The sequence below is a fragment of the Phasianus colchicus genome, chromosome 1 (assembly GCF_987193195.1).
Source record: "Phasianus colchicus chromosome 1, bPhaCol1.hap1.1, whole genome shotgun sequence".
Taxonomy (NCBI): Eukaryota; Metazoa; Chordata; class Aves; order Galliformes; family Phasianidae; genus Phasianus; species Phasianus colchicus.
In genome coordinates, this window is record NC_143436.1 from 58,218,764 (window position 1) to 58,243,325 (window position 24,562).

A 24,562-nucleotide genomic window follows, 5' to 3' on the forward strand; every position below is an offset into this window, starting at 1 on the left:
CTGCCAGAGCAAAGAAGTACACTAAGCAAGTGGAATTTTTTCCACCTGGTGATACATAGGCAAGAGTCATGAGAAGGCTGCTTTTATTGCAGGAACATACGTGGGTGCCTCAAAGTCTGTGCACTGTGCTTTCCAAAACAAGGCCATAAGGCCAGCTTGTTCCATCTTCCATCACGTAAAGTCAACTTTCAGTTGCTAAGTCAAAATCTTTCATTTCAGTTGCTCAGAAAACAGTAATTTCTGTGGGTGAAGACCTTGCTTTGGCTTTATTAGCAGTTTCCACAGCAAGGTCAAGGCTAGGTGCTGAGGCTAACCTTCAGTGAAGGCTAGAAGGAAGCAATCTCCCACACTGCATTAATTTCAAAAGAATCGACACTCCCCACCTCCATCTTTTCCTATTCTTCTGGAAAATGGTTGCAGGCTGTTGAATTAGATCCACCTCACAGGAATCTTCCTGGGTTCAGGGCAGTATGATATGCTGCCTCTACCTCCACTGCTGGTGAGCAGAGCTCTTCCCATAATGAAACTGTAGTGGTTTATATCAGGCCTCAACTTGGGCCTCGCTTTTTAAGGCTTCACTTCCTGGGTACTTTAGTAGTACTAAGTGATAAATCCTACTGTGAATTGAGGGTAGACAGGAAATTATTTCTGGATTGTTATTTCATTTCTGAATTGGCGCTGTTCGGTTTTATCATGAGGGTTTTGATGAAGCTAAATGAGAAAGAGAAATCCATCTAGCAAAATATCTCTTGTTCTGAGCCCCCTTTTCATATGAATCTAGGAATGTGAAAGTGCAAATCTGTCTCTTGATGAAAAAAAAATCATTTCTGTTCTAATTTGTAATAGGTCTCTGGGAGCTGAAACAATTTCCTTTCTCTGCAGATTTATCCTGAGCATTTCTCAGTGGTCCCGAACTGAACAAATACTTAAAGTACACCCTGCTTTCTCCAACCTTTGCCCTTATATGTAGTACGTGATATGGCTATGAATAAGTTTGTTGCTGACCAAAATGATCTATGGAAATCAAAGCGTTAAATGGGAGTCAGAGACTATCATGCATTTGAGGGTGAGTCAGCTTTGGTTTAAAAAAAAAAAAAGCATTTTAAAGAAGCTGTTTGGAAAAAGTGCTGAATGGAAATATTTCAGAAGAGTCTCTCAGTCTGAGAGAAGATGGGGATTTATTTATCTCCATGCAGAAATGATGCAGGCGTTAAAAGTAGTAGCAATGATGAGATCGCTCTAAATTGAACGTTCTCTGGTCGTGTTGTACCCAGTGTCTTGGGTTGGTCTCTTATAGTAGGAACAGCAGATCTTTGAAGTGAAGGAATAGGTTGAGGTCAGCACTGCAAATTCAAGTCCGTGAGTCGCTTGATTTACTTGACAGAGGTGCCCAAAAATGTGGTTGCTGGGATGTCCAGGAAGGCACGCTACGGTGCTACCTGGTTGAGCCAGCTCATGGCCTTTGGAGCTGGGCTTGAGGATTAACAAGTGATTGTGCAGGCCTGTTGCTGCCCCTTGGCTGACAAAGCCCAGGTGGGCTGCAGGAGGTGGTGGCCTTGCTGCATGTGGGGAGGAGATTTCTTGGTGTGTGCACTGAATCATGGCCATTTTGGTATGAGGCGTTAATGGGATGTGTGCATTTGGGGAATGAAAGATTAAAGAGCTGACAGACATATGTGAAAGTGTTATCCCTCCAGATCTTCTTTTTTATACATGCTGCTTCTCATATTTCATAGCTTTACCTTTTTGGAAAAGGAACTATCAGCCCAAAGGGATAATCCTCAGCTGTAAAGCAGGAAAATGCCAGCAGCAAAGAACTGATGGTGTGTGACACAAAATTGCAAATGAACCAACTAAACAGACATCCAGTTCCCAACAGAAAGGGCATATTGACAAAAAAACAGAAGAGTTGCCATTAACATGGGATGGAATATTGCTGTGCACTGTAAATTAAGTAAATTTATTCCTGAATTCTTTCTGACTTTTGTGTGGCTGTAAGCAGGGATACTATTGTTTCTATGACAAATATAGTATCTTCTTCCTACTCACGTAAAGATGTACCAGCAAAATGTGGTAGTGTATTATTATACTATTACAAAGGTAAGTGTTAGATGCTTTGCCAGCCTAGTTACTTACAAAAAGCTACAACACTTAAAGCTTTTAGCAAAGCCATAGTGGTTGTTATCTGAGGTAAAGGCAATGGATTCCTGATTTCATACTCTAACTCTTGATGCTCACAGTCCTTGGACTTCTTTCAAATAAGATTTGCCCCTCTGATCACCTGAGACCTCACCTTTAGTACTTTGTCCAGTTCTAGGCCCCCAACACAAGAAGGACATCAAGCTGTTGGAGTGGGACCACTGAGGGGAAATGGCTTTAAACTGGAAGAAGGTAGATTTAGACTAGATATTAGGAAGAAATTATTTACTGTGAGGGTAGTGAGACATTGGCACAGGTTGCCCAGTGAGGTTGTGGGTGCCCCATCTCTGGAGGTGTTCAAGGCCAGGCTGGATGGGGCTTTGAGCAGCCTGGTCTAGAGGGAGGTGTCCCTGCCTATAGCAGGGGAGTTGGAACTACATGATCTTAAAGGTCCCTTCCAACCCAAACCATTCTTTGATTCGCTCTATGATTCTAAGACTTCAAGAAGTCTTAGAATTGTGTGAGTTTTGCTTGCTCTTAATTTACTTGCTGTCCTGACATTCAAACATCATCAGGTTCTCCATGGAAATAATTAGCTAAGGAGGTTCTGTTTTTTCCTTTTAGAACTATCTACTACTCATATTTTGATCTAAATATAAAAAATGAGACAGGAAGTGAAGGCTGTTGATATGACAGCAGTTCCACTGACATCTCAGGACCCACCTCTTCCTCCCCCTTCCATCTTTTTCCACTGAAGTCCACTGGGGCAGCCATCAGGAACATCTCAAGTCTCCCAGGAGTGGCTGCTTTCCTGCTGTTGTGCTGGGCTGCTCATACAGGTGGCAATTAAGACGTGCAGTCTGTTTTGGGGGCTGAAGGAGCTGGCAGAAATCATCAGGAATGTGGGACCGGTGGAAAGAAAAGCATCCTTGGCATACAAGGAGGTTGGAAACTTGCATATATGGTTGTGTGTGCACATGTTTGGTCAAAGTTGTCATAATGTGTGTGTCAATGTGTTGTCTGTTTGTATGCCATAATAAGTTCATGTACTAGAGAAATTCCGTAATAGAATTTATGTAGTAGAGAAACTAAGTTGTTGCTTAAAGTTTCAGGATTCACCCTGTTGGATTCTGTCACAGCAATTTGAATGAGGAGCTAAAGGGGAATTTTCTCTTGAAATGTCACCAAGGACTAAGTAGCAGTAGATGGATGGTGTGGAACACTAGAAGTGCTGGCGTGTGACGAAGGACTTTGCAGTCTCTGAATAATATTGTGCTTTTAATAACCTCTTGTGAATTTATGCCTTCAAGTGCAAAAAATTTTGAGGGGTTTTGTCAAGGGTGAGAGAACCAAAATTTGACCTGCCTTGGGAATGAAGTTTGCGTTAATGCTTCTGATCTCTGCACTTCTCTTTCTCCATGCAACGAGGGTGTGATGTTCTGAGCATGATTGGTGCTCTCTGCTGTCGACCTGAAGGCAGCAGGTTCAGATAGATGGGTTACCTTGTGGCTGCTGATATAGGGAAGCAACCTTGGCTCTATGCCTGACCCTTTGGATACTTGGTTGAGTAGGTCCAGTGCTCGTGTATGGTAGGTTATTCCCCATTTGATTTCTACCTGTGTGTGGAAATACCTTCATTGAGGTTTCCTGTTTTAGTTCCTCTTTTGTTAAATGTGAGCCTGTTTTGGGTAGCCTCAAACTTAGCAGTTTACAATACAAGCTTTTGAGGTGTTCTGAAATTCCTTGCAGTCAGGCTGTTTTCCATTCTCACCATGGTCACATCACTGTGATTTAGCAGACAGTTGAATGTGTATGATGGGTTTATAGAAGGGAAACTCCTAATAAAGCACAGCACAGATGATACTAGATACAGAATAATTCGGAAACCCTGATTACTAGTTCTTATTTTTCACTGGCTAGTTATAATACTGGGTGTAGCTTTCAATCAATGCAAATTGATGACTTTGTCTTTTCTCATCTGCTCAGTTTGAAGATGCAGGCCTACAGAAGGTTTGCTTTGTTCCCTCAGGGCCTTTCATCATGGAACCCACTTCCAGGCAGGCACTGAGCATCACAAGTCCTCTCTCTGCTGTGTTCTTGGCCTTTAAGCCTTCATGCTCTGTGCCGTTTTATTTCCCCATCAGCTTCCTAGTGCCCATTTCTTACTCTGGCTTTTAGGCTGCTTTGAACAGGCTTCATCAGTCTCTCTTCCCATTTCATTCTCTATGCAACATCCTCTGCTTAAAATCAGAACTAAAACTGATCCATTATCAAAAACTGTAGGATTAATGTATTCAGTTTTGAGCTCAAGTCATGTCTGATTTGGTGTCCATTAAGACAGATGGACTTGCTGTGATTATTGTTGCCACTGTATTTTGTCCCTACTGCCCAGATGTGATTTTAGAACAAATTTTGTTGATTTCTGAGTGTATGTAAATGACTATGAGCAGCTGTAGCTGTGGTCTGAGACTCTATATCTTTCTTATGTCTCTGATGTACTTATTTTCAAGTTTCACTTAATTGTTTTTTATTATTTCTTATACTTTGGACAGTTGTGACAAGAGATGGCAGTGTAAAACCTCAAGTGGTCTCATGTTTTATTTTACTTTAAATAAATTTGACATTTCTCTAAGTTAGTGATTTGTTTAGCTGAGCTCTTAAACAGTGTTTCTTAGCTTTTTAAAATTGCAGAAGGTTTAATATCATCTAGCAAGGAATCAATTTTTATATAACTCAATGTAATGTAGCAAAAGTTGTTCTGGACCTATCTCATATTAATATATATATATTTCATATTTATGACCTTAAAGCTGTAAAATTTAGCCTTCTGATGGCACTGGCTGGTGAATTTTTTCTTTAAGAAATTTAATAGCTAGCTAGCAGTGAGGTTTTTGCTGTACTAGGAAAAAAATTAGATGCAGAGAGGAAACAGTTGTTGATGGTGCTATGAAGTAAGTGCATTTGGATTTGTTGTTGTGATGCAGGAAGATAATTTTCTTGGATAGGTCTATATACACTTCAAGTGTGGCTGGAATAGAGAATCTGTTTTTCTTTATCCCAGAAAGTACACATTGGAAATATATATTTGTCCTCTCCCTGTGACATGGTTCGTGGTGGGGATGCTGCTGGAAGTGCTGGATGCTTTGCTGATATGATGTGGTGCAGAGCAAGATCAGCAAGATGCATTGCTGCTTTTCTTTTCACCTTTGCTGTCTGCTCAACTTCCACTCTGCTCCACAAGGAACTACAGCTGGTAGGAACAGATGGAGTGGTAGAGAGCCCTAGAAGGTGGCTTGATGAAAAGCCTTTTATTAGGGGAAAAGGGAAAAGGTGTATTGTGGGAGGCTGTATGGATTGCTCTGGGAGGAAATGTTTGAACCTCCTGAGGACAGGAATGCTGTACTTTCAGAGCCTAAGCTATAGCTGAACATGAAGATGGGACTGTGGCAAGGGACTGGATTTGTTACACGTTCTGACTTCGCACAGCAGCGATGTTGATGACAGTAGCTTTCTCAGAAATAATTAATGTGGGGATGGGAGATCTAAATGCTGCTAGAGACATCAACCAGCTGATTTCAAAGCTACTGTGTACTTAACTCCCTTGCCAACCACACAGTTCTCCCCACCTCCTCTAACCACCCTCTGAATCCCAGATCTTCATCTCTATTTCTGGACTTGATTGGTCACAAACTTCCTGAAATAAGGGAGAAGGCTCAAGGAGGATGATAAATTTGGATATTCAAAGATGTTAATTGCAATAGAACCAATTTCCTGATGAGAGCTCTTCTCCGCAGTGAAGTGGTCTCATCATTATAGAAACACCATCATAATTAACAAGAGCTGAAGCACTTATTGGCAGCTCATCACAGACAGAGGCCCAGGTTAGCGTGTGTCCAGATGGTGGTGTCTCGTTTTCTCACAAGAATGATATCTTCGTACTCAAAGATGTGGTGTATTGGCAAGCCTTAGCTGCTGCTGCTCTGCTGCTGCTGAAGTCTTACTTCTGACCACTCATCAGGGCCTATCATTATTCTGTTTCAAAATCTCTTTGAGCAAAGCAATCCAGCAGCTTTCCAGAGTGTGAAATACGCAATTCAACAATAAAAACAATAACCCTGGAGAAGTCTCTTTCTCTTTCTCCTGGGCCCCTTTTCCCTAGTTCTGTTTCCCTCTGATGGCATTTAAAGTGCACCCTGCACATTTGGATTCTGAAAAGAAGATAAATGCTGCGTGTCTGCCTCAGAGTGAGGAACAAATGAATCTAACTCCTGCTTTCCATGAAGGAGAGAAGTGCAGGGTAAATTACAAAGCTGTTCAACTGGAGACAGTTTTTGAAAAGGCTGCACTGCATAATTGCAATGTGGGGATCTTTCACTTGAGATGGCCACAGTTCAGATCCTCTGTTATGTCTTCAGCAGGATCATTCACTTATGTACATCACAGATCAATGGGATCTGAAGGTCACTGTTCAAAAAAGACCTTGATATCAGTGTTGGAAGAAGTGGTGCATGTCAGCTGTACTGATCAGAGGAACAGCAAAGCCATTTCCACAGAAAGTGCATTTCGTACTGAGGATGCAGATTCCCTCATTAAATCTGGTCTGTGTACTCCGTCCATTTCAACCTTATCCTCAGACAGCCCAAGCCCTTTTTCCTACCTCCACCTCCTGCATTAGCAATCCATCCCCATTCCTACTTGAGTGAGCGATGGCTCACAAGTCCCTGGGTACCTTCTGATCTGGGCAGACAAAGCTCCCTGCGCACATCCCTAAAAATCAGAAGCATGTTTGCTGGCTCCTGCCCCATCCTCCTTCCCACTCATCCCCACCTGTTGCCCGTTGTGGAAAAGCAGGAACAAAAGCAAATGCGAGCATGTGTGCAGAGCCCTTTGCATCAGCAGACACTGATCTGAGCAAAGCCCTAGCTTTGGCAACGGTCTGTTTTCCTTCACTGCCAGTTTTTGTTTGCAGCTCAGAGTTGTGATGATGCCAGCGTACTGCGGTGGGAACACCTCTTTTCTTGACTTTCCTTGGCATCCTCTTGCATGTATGGTGATCACCCATAGTCTGGTGGAAAATTAGGCTACCTGCTGGTGCTAAAACCCAAAGACAAACTTTTGCTATTGCCTGAAATTTCCTTAAAGAGGGAGTAAAAAGCATTATTCAAATCCCTCCTGCATGTGACAAAGTTTTGGCCTGCTAAGGAGATGGTAGGTTCCCAAACCAGCCCATAGCACGATATGCCTGTGGTCTGCATGCAGCCAACGGGTCAGACCCAGTATCATACACACACTTAGCTGCATAGAGCCTCTTTCCACCATGTCGGTCATGGCTGTGCTTCTGCATATGACAAGCCTCAATTTTGTCAAAAGCTGTTCTAGGGGAAGAAGAGAGCTGCACTCCTACCCCAGACCTCTTTGTCCTGGTGTCTACAAGCACCAGCTAGCATCAGCATATGACTGAGAGGAGCTCATGTGAGTAAAAATGGAGCACATTTGGGTGGGTTTTGACTGGCTCTGTCATTCCAGAATGGGGGAGTGCAAGAACTGTAGGAGGAAAGTTGGACGAGAGAGGGTGGTTGGGGGAGGATTTTACATATGTGCAGGACTGTGTGGTTTAATGCACTGAGAGTGTGTTGGAGGTGAGGAACTAGAAAAAGAGAAGTTATCTTAATGAGACTGAGTCACTGAGAGAGTGGGGGTGGTGGCAGAGAAGTCTTAGTGCAGCAGGAATTCATAAACTGAGGAGGACACTGAAAATGTGCATGGGATGTGCCGGGAAAGGGAAGCACTGAACACTGCTGTGCTCCTCTCTTGCAAAGAAGCCCTCGAATTCTTTGTGAAACCCACCTATTTCATTACTGCTGTTTGCCTTATGAAGTGTGTGAGCATGAACGACTAAATGACCGGAAGTCTAATTTCAAACAAACAGCAAATGATTATTACTTCCTGGATAAATTTTGCACAATTTTTCCTTTGTCCTTTGGTCATCTCTTTCTAGTTGAGATGAGAACTCAGAGCAGTCTCGATTGTATTAGCTGAGCTTATTTTTAAGGTCGTTCAGCTATTAATCTCTGAGCAGACCTGGAGGCAGGAGGCTCATGGGGACCGAAGAGAAGAAATAACCCCCACAATGTTTTACTGCTGAACTATGCACTCTTCTAGCCTGGAACATGCATTACAAAAAAGGATCTAGCAAAGCCATTTGGGATTTCTGTGTTCACCTCTTTACAAAACCAGCCCTCACAGGAAAATGGAAAAAACAAAGCAGAGGGGTAAAGAAAGCTTAGGGTGAATTAAACAGTTGCTCTCCTGACAAACAGGGGTCATGTTCATAACAGGAAAGAAATTCTGGACAGAAAGAAGCTTCTTTTAAAGTAGGAATTTGCAACATAGTCATGGATGAACCTTAGGAGAACTTTTACTTAATGTTATTTCATCCACTTTTCTGCCAGTTTGTGAGCCTGACCACACCTGCATAAATATCTCCAGAGAAGTGTCTGGGTGCTGTTTCCAGCCCTTCTTGGAGTTAGAAGTAGTGGGAAAGTTGAGAGATCCAGATCCTAATGCCTCACAGTTTGGCAGAGGATGGGCTAGTGGTGGTAAAGTTTGCATTCACAGACTTGGATATTTAAGTCTTCACCTGAATTGTTCTCAAACTCTGTACTGTGCATCTTAAATTGAAGGCTAATTTAAGAAGGTAAATTTCTAAAAGAGGGAGATTAGGACAAGAAGCATAGCTGCAGTCCTACTAAACAGATGTAAGAGCATCCTGCATGCTGGGCAAGTAACATTAATGGTGGTTAATGTAAAGTACAGCGATAGGGCAACTAATTGGAAAAGATGCTGGAACAGCAGCTACTTCTCTACTGCTGGCTTGCCTGAGCTGCCAAATCTTTCAGCTCAACTAAGAACAGCCCAGGTTTCAATTTGGATGGAAATCATCAGCTTAATTCTTTGAGCTGCCCCCTTACCCTCTGGGGGAGGCTGATTCTTAAAAATCTTCCCTGGGGAAATGAGTCATATGCTTGTGAAAAATCACCGAAGATGCCATGGGTAAGCCCAAATGATCCTGAAACTCATTCCTTTGATATAGTGTGTCTGTGCTGTGTTGTGAACAAAGGATTTCAGGTAAATCAGTTTCAAGTAAATCAGGACTCTGGTGTGTAAGCCTGCTTGAGTATTGCATACAGTATGAATCTAGCCTCTTCATCTCCACTTCTTCCTCTTCTTTCCATCTTGACCTTATTAAAATTATACTTTTTTTTTTTTTCTTTCCTGTGTGAATGAATGAGATTAGATCACTCTTCTCTGGATAATACTGGTTCTGCTACAACGCATTAGGAGGAGAACAGGTTCACAATCTGTGCGTTCACTGTATGTATATGCCTGCTGAGATGGAAAGCATGGACAGACTAGTGCATGTGAGTCAGACAGCTTTATTCCTTTGCCCAGCATCCCTTGCCCTTTCTGTTTCTTCTCTTCCAAGAAAACACAAGGAGGGAAAAAAAAAAGGTGCCTCTGAATGGGAACTATCACCTTTTAACGAGTTCTAGCCTTGAACTCTGGTCCATACAAAGAAAAAACCTGCTTTATGATTTAAAACTTTAGGACACTGCAGACATCTTCTCTTTTTGGTGCTTCTTGTATGCTTAGCCTTTTTTATTTTTTTTTTCCCTTTTCAGCTTCCAACTCTGAAATGATCACTAATGGCACTAAAATTGCACTGCTTAAATGTAATGATGTAGGATAATGCTGGTGTTGGGTGCTGCAAGAGATAGGATGCGACATGGGAAGTTCTGGAAAGCTTTCATCTAAAATGAGGATTATCTGTATTTGCCACTATAGTGATTGGTTTTCAACTATGTTATCCTACCTGTTGCTGTCTGCCATGGCTCGTCTTTTCTTCCTATCTGCTGAATCTGGAAAACGCAGGCCTAATTCTCCCCCTGCACTATGATGGCTGCTTCTGCCAAATTCTGGATTTTGGATTTAAGCTCATGGAAGCTGTAGAGAAGGGTGGAGGGGAGACGAGGAAGGTTGTCAGGTATATTCTGCTCCTTTTGATCTGCTCTGGGAGAGGGAGAGCTAAATGGAGGAGAGGGACTGTGCAGCCCATAAAGGAGAATACTGATGCTGGCTTATTTAGCAAGCAAAGCAGATAAAGATTAGGGTTCCTATGGCAACTGGCTACCAGCAGAAGCACCTCAAGGATTTGGGGAGGGGGGGTTGGAATGATGAAATGGCTTAGCAAAAGGCCCCAACATTTTGCATTAAAGGACTTTTTCAACAGCAGCAGCTTCTCTGCTGATGAACCTTTCTGTGCAATCTGTGCCAAAAGCAGAGGACGCCTTCTCCATATTGGTTTAGTTGGTTTAAGGTTGTGAGGCAATGTTTTACAGACAGCCTTACGTTAAGTTCCCTTTCTGTGTGGTTCAGAGGAGGAAAGTGGGAAATGGCAGATGATGAGGAGATGGCAGAAACTTCAAAAATGAGTGGGAAGTGCAGAAGTGGCATTAATTAGGGCTTGTGGATATACTATCCTGTCATCACCCCATCTCCTGGAGGTCTCAGTGATAGAGCTTCAACACAACTGCCCTGAGATCCACGGTTCCTTCTCCCAGATCTAACGAAAGCCTGAAGAACAGCTTTCTTCTTGGGCTATCAGAAGATCTCATCTCAAAATCAGAAGTTACATATATGTATAAGTTTGCTTTTACAGTAGAAAACTTAGACTTTTTTGGGGGACTACATTCCTGTAGTAGCTCGAAGAGCCCGGGTGCTTGGAGCTTATGTTTTTTGCTTGCTGCCAGGCCCTATGTTGAGAACAACGTCTCTCACCAGGTATTGCGTTTTCCCATTTGGAATTAAAGCATGCAATCATTTGATTCTGGGAGTGAGAGAAGGCCAAAGGAGATTAAGTACAGTTCATGTTTAGATCGGCACAGCATGGAAAATAACTATCTTTGTACAGCCTTGAGGTTCTGTACTGGAGGTCCTACTGAATGGTTCCCTGATCAACCCCAGGCCTGAGAGGTTGACTGAGTTCCTTAATTGGATTTTGTTTGTTGATTTCAATTTCTTACTTTCTTTTTTCTTTTTAATAACTAATTATTATAATGCCCTTCTGTCTACTGAACCCTCCCACCCCCCCCCCCCAAAAAAAAACCCCAAAACCCCAACACTTCATGCTGAGAAAGCACAGTATTTTTCCTTTAGCGTCTGGTGGTTGGCATAGCTTCCATTAGAGCTCTCATTACTGCTGAGCAGTGGACACAAGGCAGCATTCCCTACTCATTCTAATGTGTATATATACATACATGCATGCACCAGTTCATGCCAACAAGAGCATGAGATGCAGTCTGTCAGTCAGCGTGTGGCTGGCAAAATCCAAAATTGGGCTGCTTTTATATTCATGTATTTAATAGCAAGTTGTAAGATTGTCCCACCAGAAAGAGCAATTGTTAGTTGCATGGCATGATACATGCTTGGTTCCATGTGTACTGGCTATCCAAGGTTAAACTATATGGTTTACCCTAGGTTAGGAAAGCTTGTGGAGGATGAATGAGAGGAGAAGGTGACTGTAGCAGGACTGAGGCATGCATGAAGCTTATAGTCCTCACAGAAGATGGAAGAGTGTTGAGAGAGCCCTCAGAATCCTCATTCCTGATGACAAAAATTTGTGTTCAATATGTTGATAAACTGTGACTATTAATTAAGAGGATATATCCTAGGACAATTACAGGACAGAGGGCAGAAGTGGCATATACAGGGAAAGGAAAAGATAGGAGACCAAGGTAGCATGAGGAATGGAGCATTTTGAGCCTGGAGAAAGCTGATGCAAGAATCTGAAATCATGAAAATGAAATCTAATGAATAGGTTTGAAACATTGATGGGGGGAGGAAGGGCATAATGCATGCTGTGTGGGTAGGAATGAAATGGGGGAGTAAGGAGATAGGAGGCTAAACGGGAAAAGGAGGAATGGTTAATGCAGAAAAGGAGCTCAGGGAGAGAGGGAGAGATTGTAAGGCAATGGGAGGGAGGGAAGGAGGTTGATGGAAAAGGTGGAAGGCAGAGAAAGAAAATAAGCCTAAAGTAATGAGAATAATGAGTTAGAAAGAGGAGCATGGCAAGGAGAAGATACTAAAATCTGTGATAAGAAAAACAAGAAACGAATGTCTTATTAGCTAAGGAAAGCAAAGGTTTCTGGAGGAACAAAGCATTTATTTAAAAGTAAGACGTGGAAACAAAAAGGTTAATTGCAGAGAACTGTGGACCTCAAAAACATCAGGAAAAAAAAAAAAAACAGCTAAAAAAGGAAAAAATGTGGGACAAGTAAAAGACGAAAGTAGAAAGCAAGAGTCCAGGGTGATTGTGTGTTACTTTACAGACACTGTGCCACTAAGAGCTCCTCAGATGGATGTGCTCCTGTGGGCTCACATCTCCAGCTTATCTTTGTTCCCCTCTGTAGTGGACATGCTGAATCATGGCCTGAAACAGGAACTGAGCACCTGGTAACGCAGGGACAACCCAGGGGAGCTTAGGTGCAAGCAATGCACCTGAGTGACCAGAAGGGTTGAAGCCAAGATCCATAGCTTCCCAGACCTCATATAAAGGTTGACAGTGGAGGCAAAGGTATCTTGCTTGAGATCCCTGAATACCTGAGTTGTTCTGAAGGTAAGTAGCTTCTTTCCTTTATTTCTGTGCCTATGGCTGTTGCATTTAAGTAAACACCTACTTGCTGCAGCCTAGGGCCTTGCTATTCTGCTGTCATTGCTGCACTTTCTGTTGTATTACATCCTCTGAATCTCTAGAAACTCTATCTTTATCTATGTAGGCAGCCAGGGCATGAACACCTTTTTCAAAGGAAAGGAAATCTTCACAGCTCCATGTATGCCTGACTTGGCAAGTGAAGAAAAATGTCCTCCAAGCCACCTCTGCCCATGCACTTGCTACATAAATTTAAAGTCAGGGTACTCCTATTTCCTGTTTTCAGTGCTTTCCTGCCATTTAAAGAGTGCCCTTATATTCACTGATTAGGTGTGTCTTAAAGATACAGATGTGGCAATAAGAGCTAATGCTGTTCTCAAACAGCAGATTTGATCTGTGTATCTTGAGTGACTCATGCGGAACTCTGCAGTATGTGCATTACTTAAAACTTCTCCTTAGGCCACTGCCCAAAACTATCTTAAGAGGGAGCTTATCATTCCCTTTTGCTCGCTTTAGCTCAGGAGCAGCCATGAAAAGCTGTGGTGGATAGAGCTGTAGGGAAATTCCGGCTAGTTAGAGCTGTGAAGGCAAAAAGGAGGAGGGTGTGTGGAATTCTCCTGTGAGTCCATCTTGCAGTAACAGTGACATGCCTGGAAATGCCACATCCCTACTCCAGACCTCACAGCATCTTGTGCTTTGAATGAATCATGACTATAGCCTGTGGCAACTATTTTTTGCTTTTTTTTTTTATCTGCCTTCAACCAGTGTATTAAGGAAAGCTGTGATACCTACCATCGGCACTTAGTTGTGGCTAAATTCTGTCAGAGAGGGAAGTGCCTTCTGTGGAAATGCCAAATATATACTCCAGTTCATAAGAACTGTGAAGGAATTCTCCTAGAGGGTGTTGAGTCTGTGCTACCCCTCTGCCCTCCTGACCTTTTCTAAGTTTCTGGTAATTGCAGTCAAAGATCAAGCCAGTAGAGTAAGTGGTGGCTGGATGGGGTGAGGCCATCCGGAGCCAGACTCTGGAAGACTCTGGTTGAAACATTAATGTGGAGTCTCATACTGGAATTTCTCTGTTCCTAAGCAAAGTTTCCCTTTTTAGTTTCAGCCTACCTGGTATCTCACCTTGCCCAGTGCTGATTTCCAGCCAGAAGATTTCCTTCTGTAGTTGTCACTCAAGAGCAGGTTGCAGCTTCTCTGATATGCCCTTTAATTGGGAAACAACATTTCCCTTCACCTGGAAACCTGGAAGTACAGGTAAACAGGTAACCATTCAATGGTCTGGGTTTGTAGAGAAAAATAATTTAACTTTTTCTGTGCCCCAATGGTTTCTACTGCTCTTATCTTGCAGGGAAGGCATTCCTGATCCCAAGGATGGCTCCAGTTCTGGGTGTGTGAGCAAGGCAGTGTCAGGCAGCTGAGAGCATGACTGCGTGGGTAACAGCACCCGCGTTCCCTGCCCTCCCTCTCAACTAGTGGTTTTGCATTGTAAGGAGGACAATCAATGTGGAAATTAAAGGAACGTAAGATGGTATTTCCAGCCTATGACATCCATTAAGTCTATTAAAGTAAGCCAAGAGTTATAAAGGAGGTTAATTTGTTCTCTTACAGAATCTCAAAATAATAGCATAATCTATTGAGGCTCCAGTACTGATCCCTGGTGACAGCCTCCCACTCTTTCAGTGGGGTTAACCACTTTGTGCAAGCCTGACAAAGACAGGGAAGGTCAGTCATTCTCTGCCTGATCCCTGGCTCTCTGCTGCTGTAAAGAGAACCTGTACTCTTTTTTGTTTTTTTTTTTTCCCTCCTCTAAATGGTAGTAGAGCAGCTGCGCTTAAAACCTCTGCCATCCTTACTGCAGGACATACTGGTTTGTGTTGAACCAGCAGTCTTGTTTTGGGAAATTTTCTTGTTTGTTTTAGACATTAAATATTTAAAGCTTCCATTTTGGTGTATGTATGTTTTGGCTGGTGAGAGGAAAAGCTGTTTGAATGTTTTTCCCCCCCCCTCCTTTGTTTTCCCCTACTGTGCTTGCCCTCCAGGACTGCCTGGATAAGCAATTCTACAAAAAGAAGCTTTTTCTTTTGCTCCTGATGGAGCTTTTCTTGGTGGCTCTGGGCTGTGAGTTACCCAAGATGAAACCTCCACCTTATGCAGATTTCTGAAGCTTTTTTAAGAAGTCCTCCTACTCTTCAAACTTGTGTGGCTTTGTACCACCATTCCTTCTGTGTGCCTGCTGCCTGGCACAGAGCTGCACTGGTGTCTGGTTTAGGTTCTTTTCTTTTTCCCCTTCCCTGTGCTCTGAGCTACCACTCTTGTCATGGCTGGACGTAGTAACAGCTTTGCAATGATAAATGGTGGGAGACAAACAGTTTCTCTTATTGGAAATGGCAGTTTTTTTTTTTTCCTCATCCAAATATCTGATTGAGAATTAGGACCAATTCCTTATTTTCACATAGCTCTACTTCCTGCAGACTGAAGTGACTTTCAGATTGAGGTTACCACTAGGAAAGAAAATGGGAGACCTGAGTACAAGTGTTACGTGTGAGTTTGTCAGCTCTAAAAAGAGGGAGGCAACTACTGCAAGGGCAAAGCTGATGCTGATATCTCAGCATCTGCTGGGCCAAATGCTTGGCTGCAACTGCTTTCTTTAGGCAGGATGAGTCTCTGTAGCTTGTCTTATTTGTACTGATGAAGCTTAGTTGGCTGCCAGTGAGACCTGGCAAATAGAAAGAGCCTATGTTAGTGTTTGTAGAGGGAAGGCACTAAGAATTTCCAGAAATAAGCATTTTACATGAGCCAAAAGTTAGTTTGATCTGCAAAGTGCAACTGGACACAATGACTATGTGAGATAAGCACTTGCCACAAACCAGGATCCAAGCCGTGAGCTGTGTGGTGGGGTGAGCCTGCTGCAGAGCCTATGCATATCTGGCAAATGAAGCTTCTGTGCTGCAGGACAGGAGGAAGTGGTGGGGAAGAGTCATCAGCAAGAAGGTGTGGGTGAAGGGCAGCTGCATAGTGTGGTAGCCTCTATCTCCCAGCCTTTGTGTGATCCTTTGTGATGAGCAAAGCAAGATTAAGGGTTTTCCAGTTGGAAGCCTATCTAGCATATCCTATCAGTGACAGGCCTGGGAGTTGTCCCTGCACCCAAACCAATAATGAGCCTAGAAGTTTTGCTGCTGACTCAGAGCCTTGAGCCTACTACCAGCTACTCCGAGGCAGCTGTGTTTGCCTTGTTCTCACCAACATCCAGCCACTGCCCTCTGAGCCTGGCCTCTGAGCTGCTGAGCATGAGCACTTGTGCTTTGCAGAGACATCATGGAGCTTAGCACCACCGTGAGTTTTGCTTTCTTCTCTGTTCAGCTCCCTAGCAGCACGATCTGCTGTGACCCTTCTTGGCCCTGTCACCAGAGAACCAGGCACTAGGGAAGTATTTTAAGCTTCATAGCTGCTGCTAAGTGAGGGGAAGAAAAATAAACTGTGCTTTGCAAATTATGCCTAAAGTTTCATAAAATGGGTATTTTTAGCATGTCATAAAAATATAAAGCCCACTCTTATTTTTATCCTTTCAATCTATGCACAATTAATTGAAAGCCTTTTTACCTTGCTCCCATTCAATTTGCTGACTTTCAGAGACTAGCTAACTTTAGGACCCAGGAGGGAGGAAGGCGTCATCAGATGCTGGCAAATGCTGGCCATGTTGTGTGTCTATTTATAGCAGGCATGTGTCGAACCACCTTGTCGTTCTTTTCTTAGCATCAGCTGGACGAGCTTGGCTATCAATTATCCATGAGGCTGATGGTGATACAAGGAAAGCTATGTAAAGCAGGTGCTCGGAGGAGAGGAAAAAAGGGGAGGTGGGTGACAGGACAGGGAGAGATGAGGTCTTAGGAACTAGAAAAGATCCTTTTGCTCAGCCTGAAAACCCTTATTATCTCTAATAATTATTAATATCAGGGGTGCCTGCACAAAGTCATTGTGACTGCTTTCAGCTGGTGAGTCCCTCCCAGATGTTATTTCCCTCATTTATTTTCATTGTGTTGGCAGCCAAAGGCAGTGGGTTTTTCATCTTTTTTTTCTCCCTTTGCTTTTCAAGGAGCTGAAGCCAGGTGCTCTCCCTTCCCCCTCCCTGTCTCAGATTCTGGTATTTGGGTTGCTAATAGCAGGTTCTGGTTTCCTTGTGTAAAACTAAGCCTCTGGCTTTTCTCACGCTTAAAGATGGCACGTCTACCCCTTTTTTCTCCTTTGTCTCCATGTCGGAGAGGATTCTGCATACAAAGACTCTGGAGGAGAAAGAAGCAAGCAAAAGGCTGTCATTTATCTCCTTGCTGATGACAAAGCCAATCACCAGCCATTTATCAGCCCTTTTAGGATGGCTTGTCTTTACTGCTCTCCTCTCTAAGCACAGAGGAGCAGGACAGCGTGAACTCTGCTCCTGACAGCAGCTCAGGTTCTGACACCATCTGCCACATAATCCACTTCCAAGGAAGGAGGCTGACGTCTGCATGCATGTGTATGCACACACACGTACCCATGTAGCCGTGCATCATTTCAGCAGACTCGTACTGACCAGCTTGCAAGCGCCACTCCTTTGATGAGAATTGGCCTTTGATACTTCTTCTTTTCTTCCTCCTGGTTTAAATTTCCCAGTTCAGTTTGTCGTAGCATAGTGGGAGGCAGGAATGGGCTTTTGAGTTGAAATTGGAGAAGATTTCCTGGGAAATTGAACATTTCTGTTTTCCTACCTTACCCAATTCCCCGAGGGGCTGGATTTTCAGGTTTTGTCTTTTCCTGGAAGTTATGAGTGTGGGATGCATGGATTTTCTTTGCAAAAGCAGCAGGAAGCAGAACAGGTGTAAATTGTCCGTGCCAGGCTCCTTGGATAGCTGGTAAGTGGGCTCTTGTAGGAACTGCTGTTTTTTAAGCTGTTCAGTGACACAATAGCCAGTCTCATTTGATTGTTGTCTGTAGGCACTGAATGCATTTTGAGCTTTCTCCATCTCCTTCCTCTAATAATACACAATGAATGACAGTTACCAGCACATGCAATGCTGTGTAGTATCTTTATAGATGAACCATACTCAACACTGTTCACTGTCTGTGCTGGATCGTGTTTGCTTTTGGCACACAAAGCTGTGCACTCAGCACTTGGAAAATGGCTTGAGAACTGAGATGGAGAGAGAAGGGAGGCTTTGGGATGGAAGAATGGCACAGGAGGCATTCAGTTATGTATGCGTAAGGCAGTTATGTCTTTTGGTGGGGAAAGAGGGGATATGGTAATGGTTGATCTGTCTTCTGGAAGATAGGATCTCTGACAGATCTCACACTGAAGCGTTTTGATTTCTTCCTCCCTGTTGCCTTTGTAGACCACCTCCCCCAGTTTCCAGGCATACACGAATAGCTGGAAGCTATTTGCTTGTAACCTTCACAGCAATTTCTGCTACATACTGAATGTAGCATACTACACATACTGAAGGGACCAGAGGAATGCTGTTGTTCAGTTGCACTAGATTTCATCAATTGCACTTAAAATAATAATAATTTTTTTAAAATGCTGAATAATTCTCCTTAGTTAAGAAAGCAAGGGAACTCAATTAATTTGAGATAATTTTCTATACAGAAAATAGTTAATTGGCAGTCTTTGCTAAGTGCACTTTATTTCTCTCGTCAGAGTTGTTAATCCTTGAGATTTCTTGTGAAGGTATTCAAAGAGAGGTTCATATTAATACCATATTGACACGTATTGATGCAACCTGAAAACTTCTCTTCCTTTCCCACTGTGGTAAACTGCTCTCATTTGTCACTTCTGAAGGAAGAAAGGGAGTAATTCCTGACACAGTGTATTGTGATGCATCAATGATTGATGTATTTATTTAGTTAGTTTCCAGACATTAATCAATTACAGAACTTGTCTTCCCACCCTAGCTTCAGTACTTTTTTAGGATCTCAACCTGTTTGCAGCAAGACACCTCCAAGCTTTGGGTTATTTTTGGAAATAGGTTCTCCAGGAGTAAGCAACAGCTGAACTAGCAGACCTGTGGGACAATGCAGTTTTGTTTAGAGGATGTTGCAGTTTTCACGTTTCGAGCTCCTCTGCAGAGGGAAAATAGCAGAGTGCAAATACAGGAGCTGGATTCCTGAAACCGTTTTTTTTGCTTGAGCGTTCAGTCATTTTTCTGTGAAGTATGATCTACGTGGTAATGGGAAAAAAAATTGTGTTATGCATGAGAGCGTTGTGCCTCGTTTTGAGTTCATAGCATTTAGTTCTCCCATTTCAAGTACATTTGGTTTCCAGTAGAAAATATTTTCTAATGAGTACTAATTAATACTGATACATAAACCCTCAAAGATAAAAACAAAACTCTTTTCACTGCCAGAACATCTCCAGAGAATGAGAAATCGTTCTCTTCATTGCTAAAAAGTTTAGCTTTTGTTGTTTTCTGGATTTATCTCTCTGCTTTTATGACTCTACTGTTCTGTTTCAGCATGGGTGCTGTGTCTCATAAGCACAGATCTTTACCTACTTTCTCTGAAGTTTTTGATGGGTTTACACACGGAAAGCTGAGGAGCTGTGAGTTAGGCAGTAAGGAGCCTTGGAGGAAAGGTGGTCCTTGTGGAAGGTGTAGACAGATATTGCAGATCAAAAGCGTGGACAGTTCAAAATGAGCTCCTGGAAAAGCATAGACGTCTGTCTGAACCATGTACAGATGTTTTGGGGCTCAATTTCCAGACAGAATTTGTGTGGGAGCATAGCAGCACAATCTAAGCACATGCTTTCAGTAGGTTCTTCAGTAAAATTAGAAGTTGATTTTTCCCAACTCAATTGATAGACTGAAATCATAAGGATAAAAACCCACAAAATCCCAAATAAAATCATAGGTATTCCTGTCTCTTCTTGTAACATTGAGAACTGGGGTAGCAGGGGATGCTGAGTTCTATGTATAATGTTTCTTGTTTTCAAACTGAGTACTGATAACTTCAATTTCTTCTGGTCAAAAGTAAAATCTTGGTCAAGTTTTTACCTGCAACTGTGTGCGCAATTGGAAGGCTTTTGTTCACTTGATCTGTGACTGAAAGTCTGATTTGCCATAGCTCCTTGCAAGTGACAATAACTGCTCTAGACAGGAAACTTGCATGTTGTTCTTGGCTGCCCAAGATCTAGGTTCCTGCTACTGGTGTTTGAAATGTTGGGAAGATTTTATCAGAACTACCAGCATTTGTGCTTGGAGATCTGATGGGATTCTTCAGTCTATGTGAAGCCAAAATTCATTCTATTCTTGTATTTCAAAATCTTCAGTCAGCAACAATTAGCAGTCAGATTAAAGATAGCAAGCTGTAATTTGTTTGTTTGTAATGATCTTGCGAAAAGTTTTTTTTCACCTAAAGGATTACATTTAAAATCGAGGTACTAACCTTTATAAAGAAATATTTATTGCAAGCAAATGTAAGGTTTTTCCACTGGGATAAAGACATTACTCTAGGTTACTTATTCACTTATTCCTAATGCTCTGGGATTTTGATCTGTGCATGCATGTGTTTTATATAAAGCAACCTGAGAACCCAGGGGATGACCAATCACCCAGGCCGGATGCTACTCCTCTCAAGTTGCTGCAGGAAGTCAGGTGTGAAATAGCAGAGGTGCTGATGAGGACATGGGATACATCCTGAGAAATCAACAGCTGTTCATGACAATTGATAGAGCACCAATGTGGGATCTACCTCTAAAACTGAGTGATGAGACCCCGGAAATCACGAGATGGGCACTCTGCCCTGTAGCTGCAGGAGGGTTGAGTGAGAGCCTCAGGGCAGCTCTGTGTGGTGCTTGGCTGGGCAGGAATCTGGAGTCAAATGACTGCACCATTTGAAAGAGGCAACTTACAGCATTACGCATCTCAGATTTTGTAAGAATTAAACTACATAAGCATGGAGTTGCAGAATAAGGACCATATAACACTGTAGACCTGAGTTAATGGCTTTTCCAGAAGACTTTTCTATGAGTAAGTTAAACATCAGGCTTTAGAATACATATCATGAAATGGTGACAATAACAATTAGAAAGTTATTATTTTTGCCAGTTCTTTCTCTGTTCTATTAGCAAAATGCTCATTTTAGATAGTAGGTTCTTGCATTCCTACTATGAATGTCTGAACCAGTACATATGTTTTATATCTCACCCTGGAGGTGGTTGAACATAGCTCACCAGAGTATTCTTATTCCTTTATTTCCAAGAGATCCGAGTGCAGACTGTTCCTAATGCCAGAATAGTCTCTGAAAAACAACACAATAAAATCCTGAAGAAGAATTCACCCAGAACATGTACATTTCAAATCTCCAGATGAGGATTTGTGAATATGCAGAATGCTGCTAGCGCAGGGAGTGCATGCAGGATGCCGTGGCTTCATTTGGAAGAGCTTGGGAGCAGCTGCATGGTGAGCAATGGTTGGATGCCATTGCAGGCCTCAGCCCTGTTGCTAAATGGCAGTCCAATTGGCATTGGAGAAAGGGAGATGAAAAGCACTCTAGGCATGCTTTGCTTTTTTGGGGTTGTGCCATGGCACAATGCGATCAGCATCCTGAGATAAAACTGAATGTAGAAATTTCCATTTCATTGCTCCCTGTCTGTTCCTTGGAGAAGCAGAGGATTTCAGAGGCCTACCAGCAGGCTGGTTTTCATTTGCAGTAAATTCATATTTGAAAAAAGTAAAAAGAGAAAGTGTTTGTAGAAACTGTAAAGGACAACAAAAATCTCCAGGTAGATTTCAGTGCACCAGGGACTGCATGCCATGGCGATGTCTGAAATGTAACTTCTCTAAATGTCAAGTAATGAGTGCTAGCAGAAATGGTCTAAACTCACACTTAATGATGTGCTCCGAAGCTGTAGGGCTCCTCAAGGAATAAAAGTCACTGTGGATATCTCAGGGTAACTACAGAGAATGTTACTGCAGTTTAGGAGAAAAAATAGTAAGAGGAGAGAAGGGGATTTCTGAGTTACAGAGAAGTGGCAGAAATTTGTGTATAAGAGGATACCATCTTCATCCTTGGCTTCTGTAATTTCTAAGGGATAAGTTTCTCCTGCAATGATCTTATTCTAATTTAAAACAGTTGATGAAAGAGTTTACTTTCACTGTAATGAATCAAAAGCAGCACCGAGGTAGGAGACATTTGCCTAACTCCTACTCTTGCCTTTCCTGCACAGATCTTGAATGAGACTCGCCAGGTGTTTCCATATTTACTGAAATTCCCTTAACTCAAGGCTTTCCTCAGCTTCAGGGTAATAACTGTTGGTCTAATCATTCTGAATTGTGAATGAATCACTGGTGTCCTTTGGCTGGAGAGGTGTCCCTACTAGGAGCACAGTGCTGTGCTGCCAAAGGTCTTTAATTTTAATTTAAAGAAAGCAGCTGAAATGTTTTGTTTTGTCAATTCTCTGCTCTTTTCTTTTCTTTTTTTTTTTTTTCCTGCTGAATATGTATGCAATTGTGAAGAACTGAGAGCAGCTCACATGGCTGTGTATTGGAGTGGGAAAGTGCTACTTTTAAATCAGGTTTGAAAAGGTTATTTTAAAATTGAAGATCGTGCATTTAGCAAAAGTGCTGGAGGCGTAGGGGCACAGAGAGGGTACAGATTGCCATATTTAACCCTTTCCTGAGTTTTAGTGTAGGATTTATGTCTTTCCATGGAGGAGAAATAGCCAGACATCTGGATAGCTTGGAAAGAGTGGGACAGAAGCAGAGGAGGTGATGCACAACTTATGGGGAGAAGTGAGCAAGGTCTGAGTTTGGCTTATAACAGGAACGTATCTCTCATTGTGTATTCCGCAAGTGATGTCCATAAGAGCATGACTGGTACAAATTGCTATTAAAAGCAATCTGATCACAGGAATGATGCATAGGAGCAGTGTCCCAGTTGCTACCTCAGAGATGAAGGTGGGAACAAACTCCTGTGGGCTGGGTGAGCTGAGGTGAGCTAAGGTAGGGCAATGAACAATGTGAGAGGGGTCAGTGCGAGTCACCAGCTGTGTCAGCTCCTGTTGTTCAAATGATTGGGTTTGCCAGAATGGCTGTGGAGCCATGCTTTGCTGCTAATATTGGCAATTCACTGTTATGATGTGGCAGTGCTGTTGGGTCTAAGCCTGTAACTGCAGCCCTTGGAGTTTTTAGATTGCTGGACAAACAGGGAACTCATCTGAGTGCACTGTTTGTGTGCTGCCTGGCATTTTTCTGTTCATTTCATGTAAACTCTTGTGTTTTCAGTGCATTTCATCTGCTTCAAGGGAAAGTAGACAGATGACCTCTCTGTACAGCTTTTACCTAATATGTTCTTCAAGCTCTGCAGGATGTTTTAAAGTGAGAAAATTAGCACTGTAAAATTGTTAGCATAATGTTACCATTTAAGAGTATTTTTTTTCCTCCTTGGATCTTGATATAGATTGCCTTGCTCCAACCTTGAACCTTGTATTATGATGTTGTTTACTTAAAAGATGTACCTGAAGTTACCGAGTAAAATTGATTCCTCTATTTACTGCTTAAAGGCCTATCGATGTTAAGGGCCCATTCATATTTTGGTGAACTTGCAAATATCTCATTGTTCCCTGTAAAGTGCAGAAAAGGTCTTATTCAAAGTGGGAGCTTGAGCAGTTTAGGGTTATATTCTGTGGGAAGATACAAAGCTGTTGTCATTGTAGAGTCAATAAACCCTTGAACTGATTTATGCTGACTTTTGCTGGAGGGCATCCTTTACTGCCATTCTCTATATGTGAAGGAAATGGTTTTCTGAAAAATGTTTCTGTTGATGTCTCCTATGCTCCTAAATACAGAACAAACCTGATGTTTTGAGGTTTAGTTACGCTTTGGCACTTTCTGGTCCTGGTAAATATGAGAGTCAGTTTCCTTATAAGTGATTTGACTTACGTTGCACCTCTTTCTCAATTTTATGTCAGTCCCGCAAAGGCTGAGGTTCTACCATGGTAAACCATGGTACTTCATGTTCCACAAGGTGTACCCAGGTTATAGCTGTTTTATTTAGTATAGTGGTCTTTTTCTCTTGCAGTTATGTCCTGCAGTACAGCTTCCTGTAAAAAATTTCATGTCTGTGCTGCTTGCATTAGAAAAACTCTGCTAGCGACAATTTTCTCATTTCATTCATGGGAGAAAGATCTCTTTCTTTGTTTTATAACTATTTTCCTTGTTTAAAAATGTCTATGGAGAAAACATTTCAATCTCTCTTTTTTTTTCCCTATGATCAAAATCAGCGATACAGAAGAACTGTAGTTGTATTCTTTCACAGATTAGGGATGGTGGTGCTCTGAAGGGAAGAAGATGAGAAGCTTCAGAAGTGCACTTTGTTTAGAACTGTGTGTGAATTCAAGTAGATTTATAGTGCTTCTCTTAAAACATCACAGAACTGAAGTCTACAGGGCTTGAAATTGGAAGAAATCTGAGACAACAAATGGAGCTATTGGGCTGCACAGAAAATGATTGTCTGCACAGCCCAGTGAACTGAAGGGAATTGCAAGAATAAGAAAATGAATGCAGAGCTCTAATTTCTTTTTTTCAGTGTGAATGCTACTTGTGAAGCCTTACTAGTTGGCTAAAATAAAGTAAATATGTTCAGTGGAACCTCTGAAGCAATCAAACTCCATGCCACGGACACTGTGAAGTCCTTCACTGCACCTTTCCTTTGTGTAGCCATTCCCAGCTTCTCGCAGTCACC

General features: G+C 42.3%; 1 protein-coding gene across 4 annotated transcripts in view; it reads left to right on the plus strand.

Moving 5' to 3' along the window:
- DGKI (diacylglycerol kinase iota) overlaps positions 1–24,562 on the plus strand; it is a 209,992-nt gene that overhangs the window by 21,785 nt on the left and 163,645 nt on the right. Inside the window, exon 1 of one of the 4 annotated variants that reach the window (XM_090144517.1) lies at positions 17,188–17,739. The exons of the other annotated variants lie outside the window; for them this stretch is intronic. Coding sequence (XP_090000643.1) covers positions 17,651–17,739 — 89 coding nt within the window. The 5' untranslated portion in view covers positions 17,188–17,650. Of the gene's footprint in view, positions 1–17,187; positions 17,740–24,562 lie in introns of those variants that run through there. 4 annotated transcript variants of the gene reach the window in all.